The sequence below is a fragment of the Prosopis cineraria genome, unplaced genomic scaffold (assembly GCF_029017545.1).
Source record: "Prosopis cineraria cultivar Desert tree isolate PC_DT_omini unplaced genomic scaffold, ASM2901754v1 PC10, whole genome shotgun sequence".
Lineage (NCBI taxonomy): Eukaryota > Viridiplantae > Streptophyta > Magnoliopsida > Fabales > Fabaceae > Prosopis > Prosopis cineraria.
In genome coordinates, this window is record NW_026555341.1 from 9,766,996 (window position 1) to 9,784,811 (window position 17,816).

Below are 17,816 nucleotides of genomic sequence, written 5' to 3' on the forward strand. Positions count from 1 at the left end.
GATTCGTTTTTTTTTTTTCAGTTTGCTGCCACACAAATGTTTTGTTTTATCTCATAATTTTTATCAAAATTTGGCATTCTCTTCAAAACTAATTCATTCATTCATTTCCTACCTGGAGCTACCTCACATTTATTATGTCCCAGATTTTAAATAAAGTTATATTGTCTTGCTAGACAGGGAAGCTATTAAAGAAGGTATATATATATATATATATATATTTGTGTAAACGACAATTAGCTAGGCATTTCCTGAAAGAGCGAGAGTGATAATATGCAGAAAACACATGCATTTTCCAGGGGAAAAAAAAAGTTTATGTCCTTTTTATTTGGTGTTTGATGTCTATTTTGCACCAAATACTAGAAAGTGCCGAAAATAGAGGCTTTAGTTTACTTTTCCTTCTTAGTTCTTCCTCCACCAAAAGGGATTATAGTAAACATATACAAAACAGAAAAATAAAATCTAAAAGAGCGTTCAAAAAAAGAGATCTTATTTACTTTCTTATTGTATTATTATAGAGTCTCGTTGATGTATTCTCTGACCATATATATCTTGTTGCTAGCATGTTGAAATTCCTGAATATAGTCATTTCTTCTTTTCTTGCCTTCAACACACACAGAGATTTATATAGAGAGAGTATGACAAGGAGATATCTCATCTATTAAGCTCTAATAAGTTCAGCAAGGTTATTATGCCCTTCACACCTATAAACAAGGGGGAAAAAAATATACATAACATGAAAAATCTTTGAATATAGATATCTAAATTGGATTTTCTTTTAATTTTTGGTAAAGAGAGAATGACACGAAAAACCTTGTGCAAGTTTCACTCCCATTGTTTATATTCCTGCACTTTGTGTGTGTGTCTGTGTGTGTGTCTATACCATTATTTTTCTGACTGCAAAAGATCTATATTGAACCTTTAAGATTAAGCTTTGTATTAATTTAAAGCTACGAGAATGAGACATGTACGACTCCAAACGCTCTGCTGCCACTTCAGAGAATTTTTCTTTTGTAAATAAAAATGTCATCTGAACTGCGCATTTCAACCGTCATCTTTATCAAAAGCGGATGATACTTCAAAACTTTATCAGATCAGTAAAAAAATGATAATATCAATGATAAAGTAATTGACCTTCCGCCTATACATAACAAGTAACAACTAAGTTATAACGTACTAGCTCGAGTGCTTTATTTAATTAACAAGTCATCGGTAGTTTAATTGAGAATATATATTCTAACAAAATGAAAAGAAACAATTAACTTGGGAGGACTTTGATTTATATCTATGTCAATAAAAAGAGAATTGCAACATAATTTTCTTAAATGCTTTGCTTTGTAGTTTTCCTCCAAAAAGAAATTGCCTGAGAAGAATACACAATTGTATATTTTTCCTAGTTCCACTTTTTCTTAGCTCACAACCTGCTTTATCATATCGTCCCTTTCTTTTGTAACTTGACTAGGGCCCCTATTCTTTTTGTCACTTTATTCTAAGTTTTCAGTCTTTTACTTGAGTCCACACACACACACAAACACAAACACATCCTCACAATCCTTTCTTTTTCTCAAAGTGTGAAAGCATGTGAGTATGCCTAGGATTGAATATTGGAATAACCAAACTATATCCTTTGGTAGAGAAACAAGAAGGAAAATATATTGATGATAAAATGAAAAAAGTGGTCCATTACATTACCAAGGATCACTTCATACTTTAAGGTAGCCAAAGCTCTTGCTCTCTTTTTTCTCTCTTTTGTCTCTTTCTTTCCCTCTCTTTCTCTCTCTCAGATTGCTCCAGAAACATACAAATCAATTAGATAATTTGACGAGAAATATTTACCATGAAATATATATTATATCGTGATATATCGATTTGGATGGATCTCACACAAGAGCTTGATAGGAAGGACAAACTTTTCCCCCCCACCTCCTTCTACTTTTGCTGCTTTCTGTCTTTCTTGTCTCCTTGTCTTTCTTTAGCTCCTTTCACTTTTCTTCCCCCCCCCACCCCCTGTGTATTTTTTTTTTTTTGCTTTCTTTTCCTCTGATTTTCTCATCAAGTACCGATTCTCTCATTCCAGCCCTAGCTAGCCGATTAAATCTTCCATGCATATTATTATATTACTCAAAGAGAGATCAGATATGATCTCAAAGTGGCTGCCCTAAACTAAACTCCAAATCCAAATCCAAATTTGGTTTCTTGGGGCTTGTTCCTGAAAGATCTGACGATGCACTTCCATCTGATACTCTCTCGTAACTTTGGCATTTTGGATCCATCTCCTTCTGAAGAAACCAAAAAAAAAAAAAAGATCAATTTTTTAAAAAAATATTATCACACATTGTATTCTAGCTTATTGGAGAATCTAATGATAAACTCATGATAAAATAATAGCATAAGAAAAGTGTTTGAAATGGTTTTGGAATTAAATCAAAAGGACAATTTGACAGAGAGAGGACAATGGGACATTTATATAAGCTGGGTTGTACATACTTAAAAGCCTGTTTTAGGATTTGCATGATCATATATAGGCAACTTTCCAATTTTTTGTTTTGTTGTATTTTATGTTCATGACTGCCTTATATATGTTCTTTAGTTGACCCATGATCTGCATTTGAGTCAAATGAATTAGGCTTAGGATATTAGATCTATATATGTTGTTGGTCAAAAAGACCTATATATGTCTGTTTATTATATGGTTATTAACTGCTACCACTAATTCATTAGAGCTAGGCACTTCTTTTACAGCTCATTTCGTTTTTTCCTTTTTAACTTTTTACCATTGAAATGGTGAAAATGACAGGTCTAAACCCATTTGAATTTGGGAAGGACAAAGCAGCTTTTGAAAAGCTCTTTCCTTTTCTCGTCTCCATAACGAATGAATGTGCATGGCTACATGAAAAAGATCAAGCGTAGTTCTCTTTTACTCTCATCTCCCTTTCATGCATTATTCCTAAACACAGCTAAAGCATGCTTGCTTATAATTATACTACTAAATAAAGAAAACTTTGGAATTAATTAAAAGGCCTATAGCTGATCTCCTTGGGAAAGAAAATAAATTAAAGGGCTATAGTCATCAAAGTAATAAATTAGCAATTAATTTACCTCAAAAGAACTCAAGTTTCCTGCACAGTAATCCAGCTTTGGCTTCCCATGCAACCAAACTTCCCTGTCAAAATTGAATCAAAACATTACTTTGAGAGAATATTTTGCCATTACTAGAATCCATGCACAAGAAATTAAAGCAAACTGAGGAAAGAAAGCCATCTTTTACTTTCTTAAATGCGCGCGCGCGCGCTCTGCAATATTCTCCTTTTATTTATTCAGCTGATTGAAGTAAAGTTGAAGTCATCCTATGAAGTATAGCCCATGACATATAACAATAAGACCATTGAAGGAAGTTTCAAAGGGCATATAGCTTTATCAGCACCTTGAGCTTTAACTTTGACAATAAGTATTCCTACAACGGTGGGGGTCCCATTTAATAGTCTCATGTCTGAGCCCCACAAAATCCCAAGGAAAGAGAGATATCGATGAAACTCCATATCTTTGGACTATCTTCTATTGCAGAGAACTAGAGATTATTATTACCCCATCATGGATTTCTTGGGTGCGTGTGGCTCTGGACAAACAGAACAAAGCACACTGAAATGATTTATTCCTTGCTGATTTTTTTTTTTGTGGTTTTGTGTGAGACTTGAGAGAGAGAGAGAAAGAGGGAGAAGGACAAGGAGGAATGCTTTTATATATATATATATATTATATGACATGACAGGCGAAACATACATATACATATATATATATATAGTATGAAACAAAAGTTTGTATTATTATTAGAATCGAAATAAATAACAATGTACAAAAAGTTAAACAACCAAGTCATGAGTAGCAGCCAGGAACTTAATGATGAAGTTTAGAAGTCTTAACAGCCAAGAAAATGGTTAAATTTACAGTAACTTTCAACAATATGAACCTAGCTAGCTATATATATTGCTCGTATTCTCAATTTCAGTAGTTTTACACACTGTATGCAACCTCTGATTAGGATAAAGAGAATACAAAGAGCTTAAATAGAACAAATTACATATATAATTCCTGGAACTATTACCTGGAAGAGTTGCTCCAAAGCCCATGTTGTTCTTTAATAGCACTTGATGTTGTTTGCTTGGTAGATAGATCAGACCTCCTTGAATTGTCCATGTCAAACATTAAATCTTCAGAATTATCTCCAGATGATCCATTGTCATATATATCAGATTGCCCTTCATTTTTTATTAAAGGGTAGAATAAACTTAGAAAAAAGCAAGCCAACTTAATGATATTAATAAGTCAATTTCGAAGACTAATAATTGGCAATATTCCTTCTTGCCTCAACATTCCAAATTTTAATAAAGATCTCTCGGGAAGATCTTAATTGTTATATGGACACTAACCTGAGGATGCTGCTGCTTTATCTGTTGTTTTCACCGTTCGGTACATCTGCGTAAAAATTTTGTATTAGCAGCATGAGACTGTCTACGTGCATGCATTACCAACAAAGATATATGTAAAAACTACTTCGTAATTAAGTATATTGTTGGTTTGAAAAAGATGATGACACATCACACTAATTAAGAGACAGACAAGTGGAAAGTGGAAACCCAAGAAGTCGACAGAGAAAAGAGCAAAACCCCTTGAACAAACCTTCCCATCGAACCTGTGAGATTTAAATTTGAGTCACAGAATCACAGTGTCGTACAAGCCCTAAATACAGAAGCATTAATGGCTATGTGAAATCAAGTGTATGTGGTGTATGCACATGAATGGAAGCTTGTGACTAACCCTGGTTAATTGTAGGTGCAGTTAAGAAACCCCTCTGGATAGATATCATTGAGAAATGATGATGTTGTTCTGTACTTGCTTACCATTTTTTCTTTTCTTTATATATATATATATATATATTTGCTCCTCCCATAAGATAAAATGCATTTATATTTTTCCTCAGCGATGGTCTGAAATGTGAATCAGTGTTTGAGCAATTGTCTCGGCTTGGCTGCGATTCAATTTGAATTCGTGGGGCTTTAATTGTTGTCTTACTCGTTTTCAGAAATCGATAAGTACCTCCCTACTCCCCCCCCCCTCTCTCTCTCTGGGTAATTTCTTCTCTCTTTTTTTTCTTTTTCAATGGTTGAGCTTGACTGGGTTCGTTCTTCCAAGCAAAAAGCTGTGTGTTAGGTTGCAGAAGCAGAGGTAACAGATCTAATAGAAAAAGAGAAGCGCAGAGGAATTGAGAGACTCTGCAAGGAAACCCATGGGAATTTGAAATAATAATATTACATATAGATTATCGATAAACCAACTTCTTACTGCAATGTGGGGGCTGTAAAAGTGTAAATATTAGTCAATATACAAAGTACGTTCAGTAAACCGCCACCAAAAATCCTATCACCAACCTTACCTTGCAGCCGTATTAATCAAGAAGTGATATGAAAATACACACACACACACACACACGATACTTATTTTTTTTTCTTTTGTTTATTTGGAAAAACTAGCAAGTGTATATATAGAAATTAAATCCTGAATATCATACACAAAATAAGTAGATCGATTATGGAAGCAGGAGATTTAATTACCTGGAGATGAGATTTAACATGAGCTAAAGTAAGATCCTTGACATCCATTAGCTCAAGAACTGACTTTGGTGTTGCCCCTAGAACCCCATAAACAGAAAATTAGCTATAGCAGTTGTAATATATTTTGGCATCACTATCGTGTCTTTCATGTTATAATATTCCCATGTGGAAGTAAGAAATTGCAGAGGAGAGAAAGAGGCATAGATGTACATACTTTCATGGCCACCCAGAAGCTCAACGGCATGGACAAAGCGAGCATGGAGAGTGGTAGTCCAACGCATCCGAGGAGCTCTTATGCCGCGCTTAGCAGGAAAGCGAGACAACAACCTAGACCTCATCAAACCTTGGTGAGATTGAAAAGTGGTCGAAGTTGTGGAGGTCGTCATGTTAGATACAGAAGACGGAGGAGGAGGAGGAGGAGGATGAGGAAGAGTAACAGTGGAATAATTAGCAGCATCAACAAGACCACCAAATGGGATATTAGAAGGAGGAGGAGGAGGGTTTTGGTAGAGAGGAATTCCTCTGATGGGTCTGAGAAAGCCCAGGTCTTGGGCCAGCCTCTGGTGGTGGTGGTGGTGGTGAAATGACGACGACGATGGCAAGGGATTGGCATTATTGTTGCCGTTTTGGAAGAAGAGACGGTGGTGGCGGCCATGGATGTTGTTGTTGCTGTAGAGTGAGGAAGAAGAAGAAGAAGAAGAAGAAGAAGAGGAAGGAGGGGTTGGTGTGGAAGTGATATTAATGGAGGAGGAGGAGAGAGAGAGGTCGAAGGAGTGATGATGAGTGAGAAAAAGATGGTGATTATTATCAGAAGGTTTGGGTTTGGGCAATGAAGAGTTTGAAGAGTCCAAAGCTCTCTTCCAGAACCCCAAATCCACCTCTGCACCATCTCTCCTCCAATTGGAACTAGGTTTGGTGTTTGGAGGGCTGATTTGCAGAGACAAATCTGGCTGTGCCGGGAATAGCTCCATCCACACAAACACCAATTTTCTCTTACCTTCCTCTCAGCTGTAGATAGAGCCACTCCGATTTTTTGTCTCGGCAATATGTGTGTGTGTGTGTGTGTGTGTTGCAGAGAAGTATGAAGTAAGAATGATGATGGGGGTGATATTCTGGGAATCAGAGGGAGAAGCTTGGTTGCTTATAAAAGTGAAGAGATTGAGTGGGTAGGATGGGGATTTTAATAAATTGAGGAAGGAGTAGTTGCAGGGGGGAGATTTTGAGAATGAAGAGAGAGAGGGAGAGAGAGGGACGAGGAAGATAGAGATAGAGAGAGAAGTGAAGTAAATAGTTGTTTCTTTTGTGTGAAGTATATGAGAGAAAATGACACTTTGAGGGACTACAGGATGGGAGTAGAGAGAGAGTGCTCGTGGACGTGGGGAGTAGGCTAGCACTGGTCTAGTAGGGTGAGAGAGGTAGAAAAGGAGGAAAAAAGAAGAAGAAGAAGATAATAATGATAATAATAATAATAATAATAATAATAATAATAATTAAAAAAAGATCTTCACAAAACAAAAATAATAATAATAAACATGGGATAAGGGGCGGGAAAAGAAGAGAAAAAGGTAAATAAGTTTTGCAACTTTTATTCCTTTTAATAAATGCCCTCTGGTTAATTTAACAAAGGAATGAAAAATTCACTTTTACGACCTTTCACGTTTGCATCCTCCATCCGCAACACTCTTTACTCAACTACTGAAACCTAGGGCACTCTATACCCCTTTTCATTTTCACGCCAATCTGTGTGTGTACACAAATTAATTTCCATATCGAAAGGATCGTGCAATATTTCCTCCAGTCTTGTTTATTATTCTCTCTTATTTATAAATTACATTTTATATATTTTATCAAAATTTAAAAAATTTAAACCTTATTAATTAACTTTATCTTAAAATTTAATAAATTTTTTTATCTATAATAAATATTTTTAAATTTCATTATTGATACTTTTATTCAAAACGTTTAATAAGGACAAAAATATAAAAAGGAGTATTGAAAATTGATAAATGCCTTATAAATATAATCAAATTTTCTCTTATTTCTCTACTCTATAAATAGAACCATAAGAGTAGACAATAAGAAAATATTTTTTTATCTTAATTATACATCATATTATTGACTGTTTAATTTATCACGAATTATATAGACACATATATATTACCCACGTTAAATGTTAATAAGAAAAAGGATGTTATTAAAATATACTAAGACTATCCACATTGCCAATGAACCCAATCAACCCAACTTTGCTTGAGCCATTAGGCTTATCTGCCCGAGCTATGCGCAAAGGTGATACATGGCATGACCTTCACCATGTATAGCCGACCCCTTTAAATCACAATATAAATTATTTTTTAGAAGTTACTACTTTGTTCAATCTAGTATCTATTTAGCCAACCCGATTCCATCGTGATCATATTAAAATCGATCTTTCCTAGCCCATAAAGTCACAAACACCCTTATCCAAAATAGAGGATGTAATTTTATAATTATTTTTTTAACTATACCCTTTCTTCATTTATTATTTTTTAATATAAGATATTTAATGAGGATATAATTAAAATGATGTACTTTTTTCAAGAGGTTAAAGTTTTACCTAACTTTTTTAAATAATTGTGAAGTGGTCACTGATGTCTTATATTATGATATGGATAGAATATATTCCCTCTGTCCCCATATGTAAGGTATTTTTAATTAAATTTTGCATACCCATAAAAGTTTGTTATTTAGTTGAAAACTAATAAAATCATAGCATTTTTCTAGTTTTGCCCCAATAAATATCATAATTAATATTGTTGTGGTGGGCAAATTATACAATTAATATATCTTCCTCTTTTCAAGACAAAAGTAAAATTGTCCAATTACTTAAGATTATTATGACACATCTTATATTAAGGGACAATATAAGTTTTTAGAAAACATCTTACTTCCTTCACCCCTATATATAAGATATTTTTAACCGAATCATACAAATCAATAAGAATTGGTTATCTAATTAAAATCAAAGTAACATTTTAATTTTTCCCTTAATTATTGTAAATGAAAAATAAATCTATTTTTTCAAGATAAATTAGTTAGAGTACTTATCTTTTTCTTTTTTCAATTTAATAAGGATATAATGGTCCATTTATTAAAAAATATACAAACAACTTTTTATATTTAAGAATAAAAAAAATTTTAAAAAATCTCTTATATATAAGGACGGAGGGGGTGTGTGTGTTCAATGAGGATAGAGTTGGAAACTCATTAAAATGGTTATAAGATTTCAGTTAGAAGAACTTTAAATAGTAATAAAGGAATATAAGTGTTTTGCTGAGAGCCCCATTACGCAATGATCAGTACTTAATGGGATAATTAATGGTGAAAATGAGCATTCGTATGACAGTTGAAACTTGAAATCAAGCGCTCGTGCGTATTATTGTTTGGTTAGCAGTAGCGTGGAGTAAGGGCCCACCGTAATGTTGGTATCATTTTCTGTTGAGTAATTAAGCCTTGCAAATTAAGGTTTATTTGTGGGTGGTTACATAGATCCGCTTCTCCTAACCAGTACTAACTGCGAAGGTCAATTGTCTGATTTACCCTCCCAATCAAATCCCCAGGGTTACATTTGTCTTCCTTACGTACAGTCGTTAAGTCTTCAATGAGACATGCCAAACAATTATCTCATCTACACATATTCCTTTCATACACACTGCTCTTGAAGCTTGTTTTTATTGTTCACATCACCAAATCCGACACTAATAAAAAGTTCAGAAATTGGAATACCTGTAACTCAACATTTTTATTCTCTCCGCTTTTTTAAGTACGCAAATTAAGAAGTATATAGTTAATACTCCTCTCGTTCTATAGCTATAGAAAAGAGAAAAAATTAATTTTGATCATATTTATAGGACACTTCACTACTTTTTATATTTATCTTTACTTTTCTTTTCTTATTGAATGTTAAAAAAATTATTAAAAATTATTATTTTTGTCCTTATTAAGAGGTAAATGTGAAAATTTATTAAATTTTAAGACAAAATTAATGACATTTAAGATTTTTTTATTCTGATGAAATATGTTGAAAGTGATTTATAAATAGAGAACCAAAGAATTTGTAACAATTTTAACAAAATTAACTCAGCTTAATTTTATTTTGATGATTAACGTTATCTTAGGCTTTTTTAAATTTAGTATGAACAAGGCATACTCTGTCCATATATATCACAATCTATAAGGTATCTTCTAAAAATTAACCTTCTTTAGTCTATAACATAGGGTGTAACGTCTCAAATTCTTAAAGTTTGAATTTCATTAATTAATTAGGGTAAACTAGAAACTTGAGTTTTAATTGAATTAATCATTTAATTGTATTTCTGGATTATTATAGGACATATCGAGACCTTAGATAATCTTAGGACCGGACTAGGATAGGTATTAATAGATCCCAGGTAGGGGGCCAAAAATGTGAAGGTTGGCACACTTTGCCATTTGCCACGATGGATAGGCATTTTTGATTTTAAATCAAATACGAACCCACATCTAAAACAAGAGACAAATAGAGAGAAGGAGTGAGAGGCAATGGAGGAGAGCTTGGGATCTACAAGGATTTCACTTTTGGAACATTTTGGAGGTATTCTAAGGTAGTTTAACATATGATTAAGCTTCCTAATCATTTCTCCTCTCTTCTATGCGAAGTTCCTTGATGTTTGGGTGTTGGGGGATGATGATTTTGTCTCTTGGGTTGGTAAATATGAACCTATTGAGTTTGTTGGGATTAGTAAAAGTTAATTTAAGCTTCTATGCCTAGGTTTAGTGATTTTATAATATTTTAGGATTGAGCTCTACAGTTTGGACGAACTCTAGATTAAATTTAGGACTTTTGAGAGCAATATGAGGCATACTTTAATGAATATTGTTTGAGTTGAGGGAAGCTAAATGATGTTAATAAAACATTGTTAGGTCATCGGATTAGTTAACGATAAAGGTTTAAGATTATGTGTAATTAATTTGAGCCAAATGATGCTTATGTTAGAACAAACAACTAATAATTAGCATTCAATTGTATATATTATAATTGTTTGGAACCTTATTGAGCTTGTGAAGGCTTGAGAATTCTTGGTGTTCCACTAGTAACCCTTTTCTATAACAAAAAGGTTAAGGTAACTGAATAACCTACTCTATTTGGTGGTTTGTTGATTCATTAATGAGTTTTATGAAATTATTATCTCTCTCTCTCTCTACACATGTAGGTGTGTATGGTTTAAAAATAAGAAATAATATGTGAAGTGGGCACTTGGTTTTGAAAATAAGACTTTAATTCTATATGCCCCTATGTTATTGAAATGGCCATGATCTTATTTTGTGACAAATGATAATAAATATTGCTATTATAATGTGAACATGAGATATTGTGATGCATGATTGTACATGTAAGGGTAGGGGATTTCCTTAGGCATGGAGTAGTGTAAAGACTATATGACATTCATTCACACCCCAAGTGGCTACAGTTTTCAATCTTACCTATTTGAAAGTCATAGCCCATCATATGTGGTGGTAGTTAGGCATGCAACACCTCGATTGTGTCTTAAGGGAGGATTCGTGGTTTGGAAGTGGAATGTGACATTGGATAGGTTGCCTTCCTTATTCAATATGCTTAGGTCTGTCTAGTCATATTAACTTAACCTAATGGTGTGTCCGTAGATTTAGTCGCTAATATTGAGGAGGTTCAGATGGATTTGGGATATTGCATGTGTATATTATGATATGTGTGTACCTAGATTTATGCCTTGAATGTATTTTATAACATGTTCCCACTTTACATACTTGTTTATGTTTTAGCTAGCTAATAGGTAGTGTAGTTTATTTGGTTATTAGGATTTTGCCTCACTCCGTGTTATATTTTACAGGTGACATGACCAATAGGAGCAAAGAGAAAGACAACCAGGGAAAGAGTAGATTAGAATTCTACTTTTGTAATGCCTTTTAGACTTTTGTTTTATCTATAATTTGTGTGTGTATATATATATATATATATTATTACCAATTAGGATGCATGATTATCTTAGTACATTAGCATGGATTACTTATGTGAGTATGTTGTAATTTGGCCCTAAATGGTCATTTAATGTTTTGACTATGTAATGGGGCCAAATTACCATTACAAGTGTGTATTTGGTCATATTAAACTCAATGTGATAATTTGTTGAATCATTTAATTGGCCGAACTTTATTGAGTGAATGACCCTTTTTGTTTGAAATATTGAGGTCTAAAAGGCCAAACATCATCTGGACTATGTTATTATGCTTGTAATTTCTCTATTAAGTGTGTTCAACCTATTGGACTTGGTTCAAGCCTTAAAAAAGACTAATGGCATTTAATTTAGGTTATGTGCACTTGGATGCCAAAAGGTATATGAAATGATCATTTTACATTTAGGTATTCAATTCCCAAACATGTGATCCTTTTAAGATAAAACTGGTGCCATTAGTTAAATCTTTGAATTAGTTTCTTGTGGACATTTAAACCACTCTAATGATGCACACAAGAAGTTAGTTTCGATGTGTTGTCATGATAGCATTGTTTCACAACACAAGGTACAATGAAAGCCTTAGCTTTCTATGTCATGCACTGCAATGGGTAACTAATATGCCACAGCACATGTGCCCCTTTTTGGGATAAATTGCTATTATGCTTTAATTCTTTGTATTTCCTTCTATTTTGGTCTTCATGCTTTTGAAATGTGTTTTGCTATTTCTTAACCCTATTTCAAGCTCTAAATATTTTATAAAGGGTTTTCAACAAAATCTCAATTTATAATAATTTTACAATTTTATTTTTACCTCTAATTCTTATTGTGACTTGTTATGTATAGTGTTTTCTTAATTATATTCTTGGTTTATTTATTACTCGGTTTGCAAAATAATATATTGAAATTTTAATTATTATTATTAAGGCACTTGTATACTTCCTTTAGTCATATTTACAAGTTATTTTCATCATGTTTCATCAAAATTAAGAAAAAAATTAAATTTCAATAACTTTGTCTAAAAATTCATCAATTATGCAACTTGAATGCTGTTAAATATAGGATAAAGGGTAATTTGTCCTCTAAATTATAAATCCAGGAGCGTTAGAATTCTAAAATTATTTTTTGTGCAATATTTCCTTAACTTTTAAAAATATTGCAATGTAACCAAACCTTTATCATTAACAAAAGTTAACTTTGGCTATTAATCGATAGAAAATGACTAAGAAAATTACATAATATGATCAAATTACAAAAAATTACAAACAAGGACCCAAATAATTACATAAAATGATCACAAAAATTTTCTTAGTCATTTTCTATAATTTTCTTGATCTTTTTTCTGTCATTTTTTGGTCAACTAATTATTAAAGTTAATTTTTATTAATGATAGGAGTTACATTACATAATTTTTAAGAATTGATGAGGAACGTTACACAAAAAATAAGTTTAAAATTGTAGATGCTCTTGGACATATAGTATGGGGGCCAAGTTATTATTTAACCCTTAAATTTACATACTTTAAAAATAAAATACTTTAACATTTAGTAAAAAAACAAAGATGAATACAAAAATTATAGAGCTACTTTATAAATAGAACCAAAACAGATATTATCTCTGCCTTATAAATATTATTAAAATAGTAGGATATTTAATGAAAATATATTTAGAAAGGTGTAAATTTTTTAAAGAGATTAGATTTTACCTTTTTTTTTAACTTTGAAATGTACTCTTGTTAATAATGTCCTATATTATCGTCTATAATAATTAATTATTTACAATAGCTATTAATGTTCTTTTTATATGTCATTGAGGATTTGAGGGTTTTAGTATACACATAATAAAAAAAACAATAATATGTTAGAATTCTCAGTAACATTCCAAAGTAATTAAATATAAGGATATAAGTGAAAAAGTAGTACTTCTAAATTGATGTCGTTTTTTACCCAAAAAAATATAATATTGCCTTGAAATTGCAAAAACAAAAAGGCAAATAGAAACAAAAATATTCTGATCTTCAAAAGTGACCGTTAAAAAAGGAATAAAGAGGGTAAAAAGAAAAGGAGATAGAGTAGAATAAATTAGATATGAAATCTATATATTTATTATATTTCCTCAGTTTAATTTTTTATAAGGCATTTTTAAATGAATTAATTTTCTTTAAAATTACACACACTCTCATATTCACCCTTATTTATAAGGTGTTTTAATTAAAATTTTTTATTAATTACTCCATATGTTAAAAAATACAAATACTTTGACGAATTGAGGTTAAAAAATAAAATATATTTTTAATATTTTAAAGTATCATTAATTTTTTTTAAGAATACACTTAATAAAATATCCTATTAAATAAAAATAAATATAAAAAATAATACTATTAATTTGAAGACAATTAATTACTTCATTGGGTGATAAAATTTGATTAAAAATATTTTATATTTTTAACTAATGGAGTATATCCCTTAATTAGGGGTATTTAAAAAAAATTTATTATTAATTGCATATTGAAATACTCAAAATCCTATATTTTGAATATCTTACCTTAAAAAAAATGCTTTATATTTTTAAAAAGATAGAGTATATATGAAGCACAATATTGCCACCTTGTGAAAATACTAAATGGCTTTCTAAAAATTTATAAGATATATACGTATGGGTATATCAATACACAATATACAGAATTTAGTATAGTTGTAATATATGTAGATAGTCATTTTGGATTTAACAAAACAGATAGGTTAGACGGAAGAGATGAAGGAAGTCATTTGAATATAAATTAAAAAAAGGGGGAAATGAAGGGAAGGATATATATGAAGCATGATTGGAAAAGGAAAAGACAGTGGTGGGTCGTCAAAGTCTTAATTAATTATTGGTTGCGAATTTTAATTTAATTAATTATTAATTAATAAATATATAACATGTCAATTGGATGGTCGTATGCGTAATGCTCCCAACCTCAGATCCTCCTTTTGCGATAAATCACTGTCTCCCAATTAATGTGATACACACACACACACACACACACACACATACATACATATTGTCCACGTCTGACTTCACCCACTCTTTATCATCTAATTCTGTATTAAGTTAATTAATGGCTTAATCGTCCAGTTTTATTTGTATATAGTTTTGTAATTAATTCATGTTAATTCATAATCTTTTTATCGAAGCGTTGATCTAGTTAGTGTAGTTTTGTTTTAGAAAAAAAATCATATTTGGTTGTTTATTAGTCACATATGAAGTTAATTAACGTTTGATTATTACCTTCCATTACATTTTTTGATTTAGAAATCCAAATGGCAAATATGAACTCAATCAAATTGCTCAACTTAATCCATTATTATTAAAAAAGTAGCTCAACTTAATTCTTTTTCACTTTTTACATGCATAGAAGTGTTAATTTTCTTAAGGCTTACAATTTATACCTACAGTTCAGTACTTCCTCCATCCCACTTTATAAGGTACTTTTTAAAAAAAATTACAAAAATTAATTAAGCTCATTAAATACAGTTTATAATCTTGATTTTTTTTTATAAATGTTTAAAAATATCCTTATTTTGTAAGAGAGAGGAGAAAGATATTTATTCAAGCAGTGATGAAACGACAATGAGATGTATTATTGGAATAATTATCACTAATAAAATCTATTTTTAAATATCTTATATTTTGTAACATTGAATCACCTAAAAAATGTTTCATAAAACAGTACAGGTGGAGTATTTAAAAGAAAGGTTCATAGTTAAATTAAGTATTCGGCCAAAAAAAAATTAAGTAAATTCTGTAAAATAATAATGGTAACTGGTTTAATCTATACGCAAAGGCCAAGCTATATCCAATAATATATGAAGAAGGTCCTATTCTCCTATCTGCTAGAGGATTGACTGCTTCGTGTAGGGTTAAAAAAACTTTGGTAAATATGATCATTTTCTTTAACAAAAGCATAATTTTTTGTCTCTATAATTTCATCAAATTTTACTTTTAATTTCTATATTTTTTTTTAGTATTTTCTATTCCTATAGAAACTAAAACTACTAAGAAAATAAAAACTATAAGGGTCTAAAAAATAAATCACATCTAATCTTTCTGAAACTATAAGGATTAAAAATACTGAAAAAAAAAACTACAATGATTAAAATAAAAACTGATAAAACTGTAAGGCTCAAAGGTTGTGTTTTTTTCTTTTCTTTAATTGCATCTGATTACTAACGCTGATTCCTTTGCTGACCAAATATAACGTGGTTACCAAAAGAAGCCAAAGTTAAAATTCACTTTTTGACCCCAAATTTCAAACATTGAAATAGAATTAATTCGTACACGCATATATCTAATTCGTTCTTTATCTCGCAAATCTCACTGTCGCTTGAGTCAATAAATCTCGAATTTTGGTTGACAGTATAAATCCACTGTGTCGTGGCAAAGAAAGCTATTATAGATGGAATTGGATATAATATATTAGACCTGAAACACATCATGAATGAGGAATAAAACAAGTGTTGTATGGCTAAAAACAAATATTTTTTTATGACAAAGGAAAACCAAAGGGAAATAGAATAATGGAGCAGGGATCAATTATTTTACTCATATCACAGTCTCCTAACACTTAATTATTTTGTCTAAAATTCCACTTAAGTCAAGATTCTTGAAAAACTAACCAATTAACTATATATAATCAAATTTAATATACATACATAAAGGTTATAAAGAGTCGTATTATTTATAATTATGTCATGGGTAATTAAAGAACAAATCATATATATATATACACACAAGAGGCAGGGCTTACTCCTACACAATTTTTATCTTATTAAACTCTCATTCCTGAATTTGTTCAAGCTAATTATTTGAATTAATCAATAGTGGTTGGCTTGGTTAATCCTCAAGTCTAACTACGTGGATAAATAAATTAAGTTTGAAAAATCATCCTTAATCAGATCCCACAATACTCAAGTTTAACATCATAGTATTAAATTTCAAATAATTGTAACAATATAGCCTCTTATTTTAAATATCTACCTTACCGGCCAATACATTGCACTTATGATATTATTGTTATTTTTGAGTTTGTATATAATAATTTGTCTCAAAATTTTATATAGAACAAAATTAGCCCATAATCAATAACCCCCAAATGCTTTTGCAAGATAATCCTGAAATTAGTACTGAGATTAGATTTCAAACACAAGGCAATGACAAAAAGAGGTAGAGAGATACAATAGTTAAAAGTAGTATGATATTTTCAATTAGCATTTCAAGTAGCCTTTGTTCTTAGAATTTATCCTAAAAACCAAAACCGTTATTCTAATTAGAAAGTGTTGAAAATGACCGCCACATATAGATTTAATTACTTTCACAAATAGATTGTTAATAAGGAAAGAACAATGGACCAACATGAGTTGGATCTTACAAAAAAAAAAAATTAACTTCTCATGACGGAATGAATTAATATTTAAATTTTTATTAAAAAAAAGGACCCATATTTAGTATTCTGCTGTGTACAATATGAAAGATGTGTCCATATGTAATGTCTGACCGTACTTTGAGTAGATTTCTTTTGATATGGGAATATATGTACCCAATAAGAAAGACAATGAAAAATCAATTTTCTTTAATTATTTATATATTATTATTTGGGCTTTAAATGAAAAGAAAGTAGAATCATTTATAGGTTGGGGCACATATGAAAAGCTTTAAACAACGCTTTAATTAAGATGCAATGGGGATAGCTTTGGTAAGGGTTACTCTTTGCTTTTGGGTGCTCATATGCCTTCCTTTGAGTCATCCATCCATAAAGCTCTGCCCCTCCCCCTCCTTTTTTTTCCCCTTTCCCTTTCCCCTTTTATTTTAATTTCTCAAAAGCAATTTAATAATTTGTTCTGATTATATAATACAAAACCTTTCACAAATATATTAAAACTATACTATATATTCACGAGCCACAAATAGTATAGTTTATTTTTTTGGCTCCATATAAAATAAATACTCCTTCCATTCAAAAATATATGACATATTTTTCAAAGTTAAATATTCAAAAATATAAGGTATTTTTAATTTTTTACTTCATAGTTAATAATTTTTTTAAAAAATACTCTAAATAAATAAACTACTCAAACATTCACTTTTAAATGAAGTACACTAATAAATATAAAAAGATAATATGAGTTTAAAAATAATTAACTAATTTTTTTAAAAAAATTAA

The 17,816-nt window shown here is 30.8% G+C and overlaps 1 protein-coding gene across 2 annotated transcripts; it reads right to left on the bottom strand.

The window, feature by feature from the left end:
- Positions 1-1,623: 1,623 nt before the first annotated feature.
- Positions 1,624-6,973, bottom strand: LOC129321387 (probable transcription factor KAN2). Of its 2 annotated transcripts, none has more exons than XM_054967127.1 (6): positions 5,821-6,968; positions 5,607-5,683; positions 4,425-4,470; positions 4,100-4,253; positions 3,097-3,160; positions 1,624-2,276 (listed from the first exon to the last, which is right to left on the bottom strand). In XM_054967127.1, exons 1-6 carry the CDS (start codon positions 6,575-6,577, stop codon positions 2,142-2,144), a joined length of 1,233 nt encoding a protein of 410 aa, XP_054823102.1. In that variant the 5' UTR covers positions 6,578-6,968; the 3' UTR covers positions 1,624-2,141. The 2 variants fall into 2 exon arrangements, with proteins under 2 accessions (XP_054823102.1, XP_054823103.1); XM_054967128.1 differs by having other exon boundaries at positions 2,136-2,276; positions 4,100-4,177; positions 5,821-6,973.
- Positions 6,974-17,816: the final 10,843 nt, after the last annotated feature.

What these genes read in the sequence shown, in the direction of transcription:
- LOC129321387 (XM_054967127.1), bottom strand. Translation starts at nt 6,577, where the DNA reads ATGGAGCTATTCCCGGCACAGCCAGATTTGTCTCTGCAAATCAGCCCT. An exon ending in CTTTGGAGCAACTCTTCCAG is followed by an intron (nt 3,161 to 4,099) that starts GTAATAGTTCCA and finishes CAATTTTGACAG; the next exon opens with GGAAGTTTGGTTGCATGGGA. An exon ending in GAAACTTGAGTTCTTTTGAG is followed by an intron (nt 2,277 to 3,096) that starts GTAAATTAATTG and finishes TGGTTTCTTCAG; the next exon opens with AAGGAGATGGATCCAAAATG.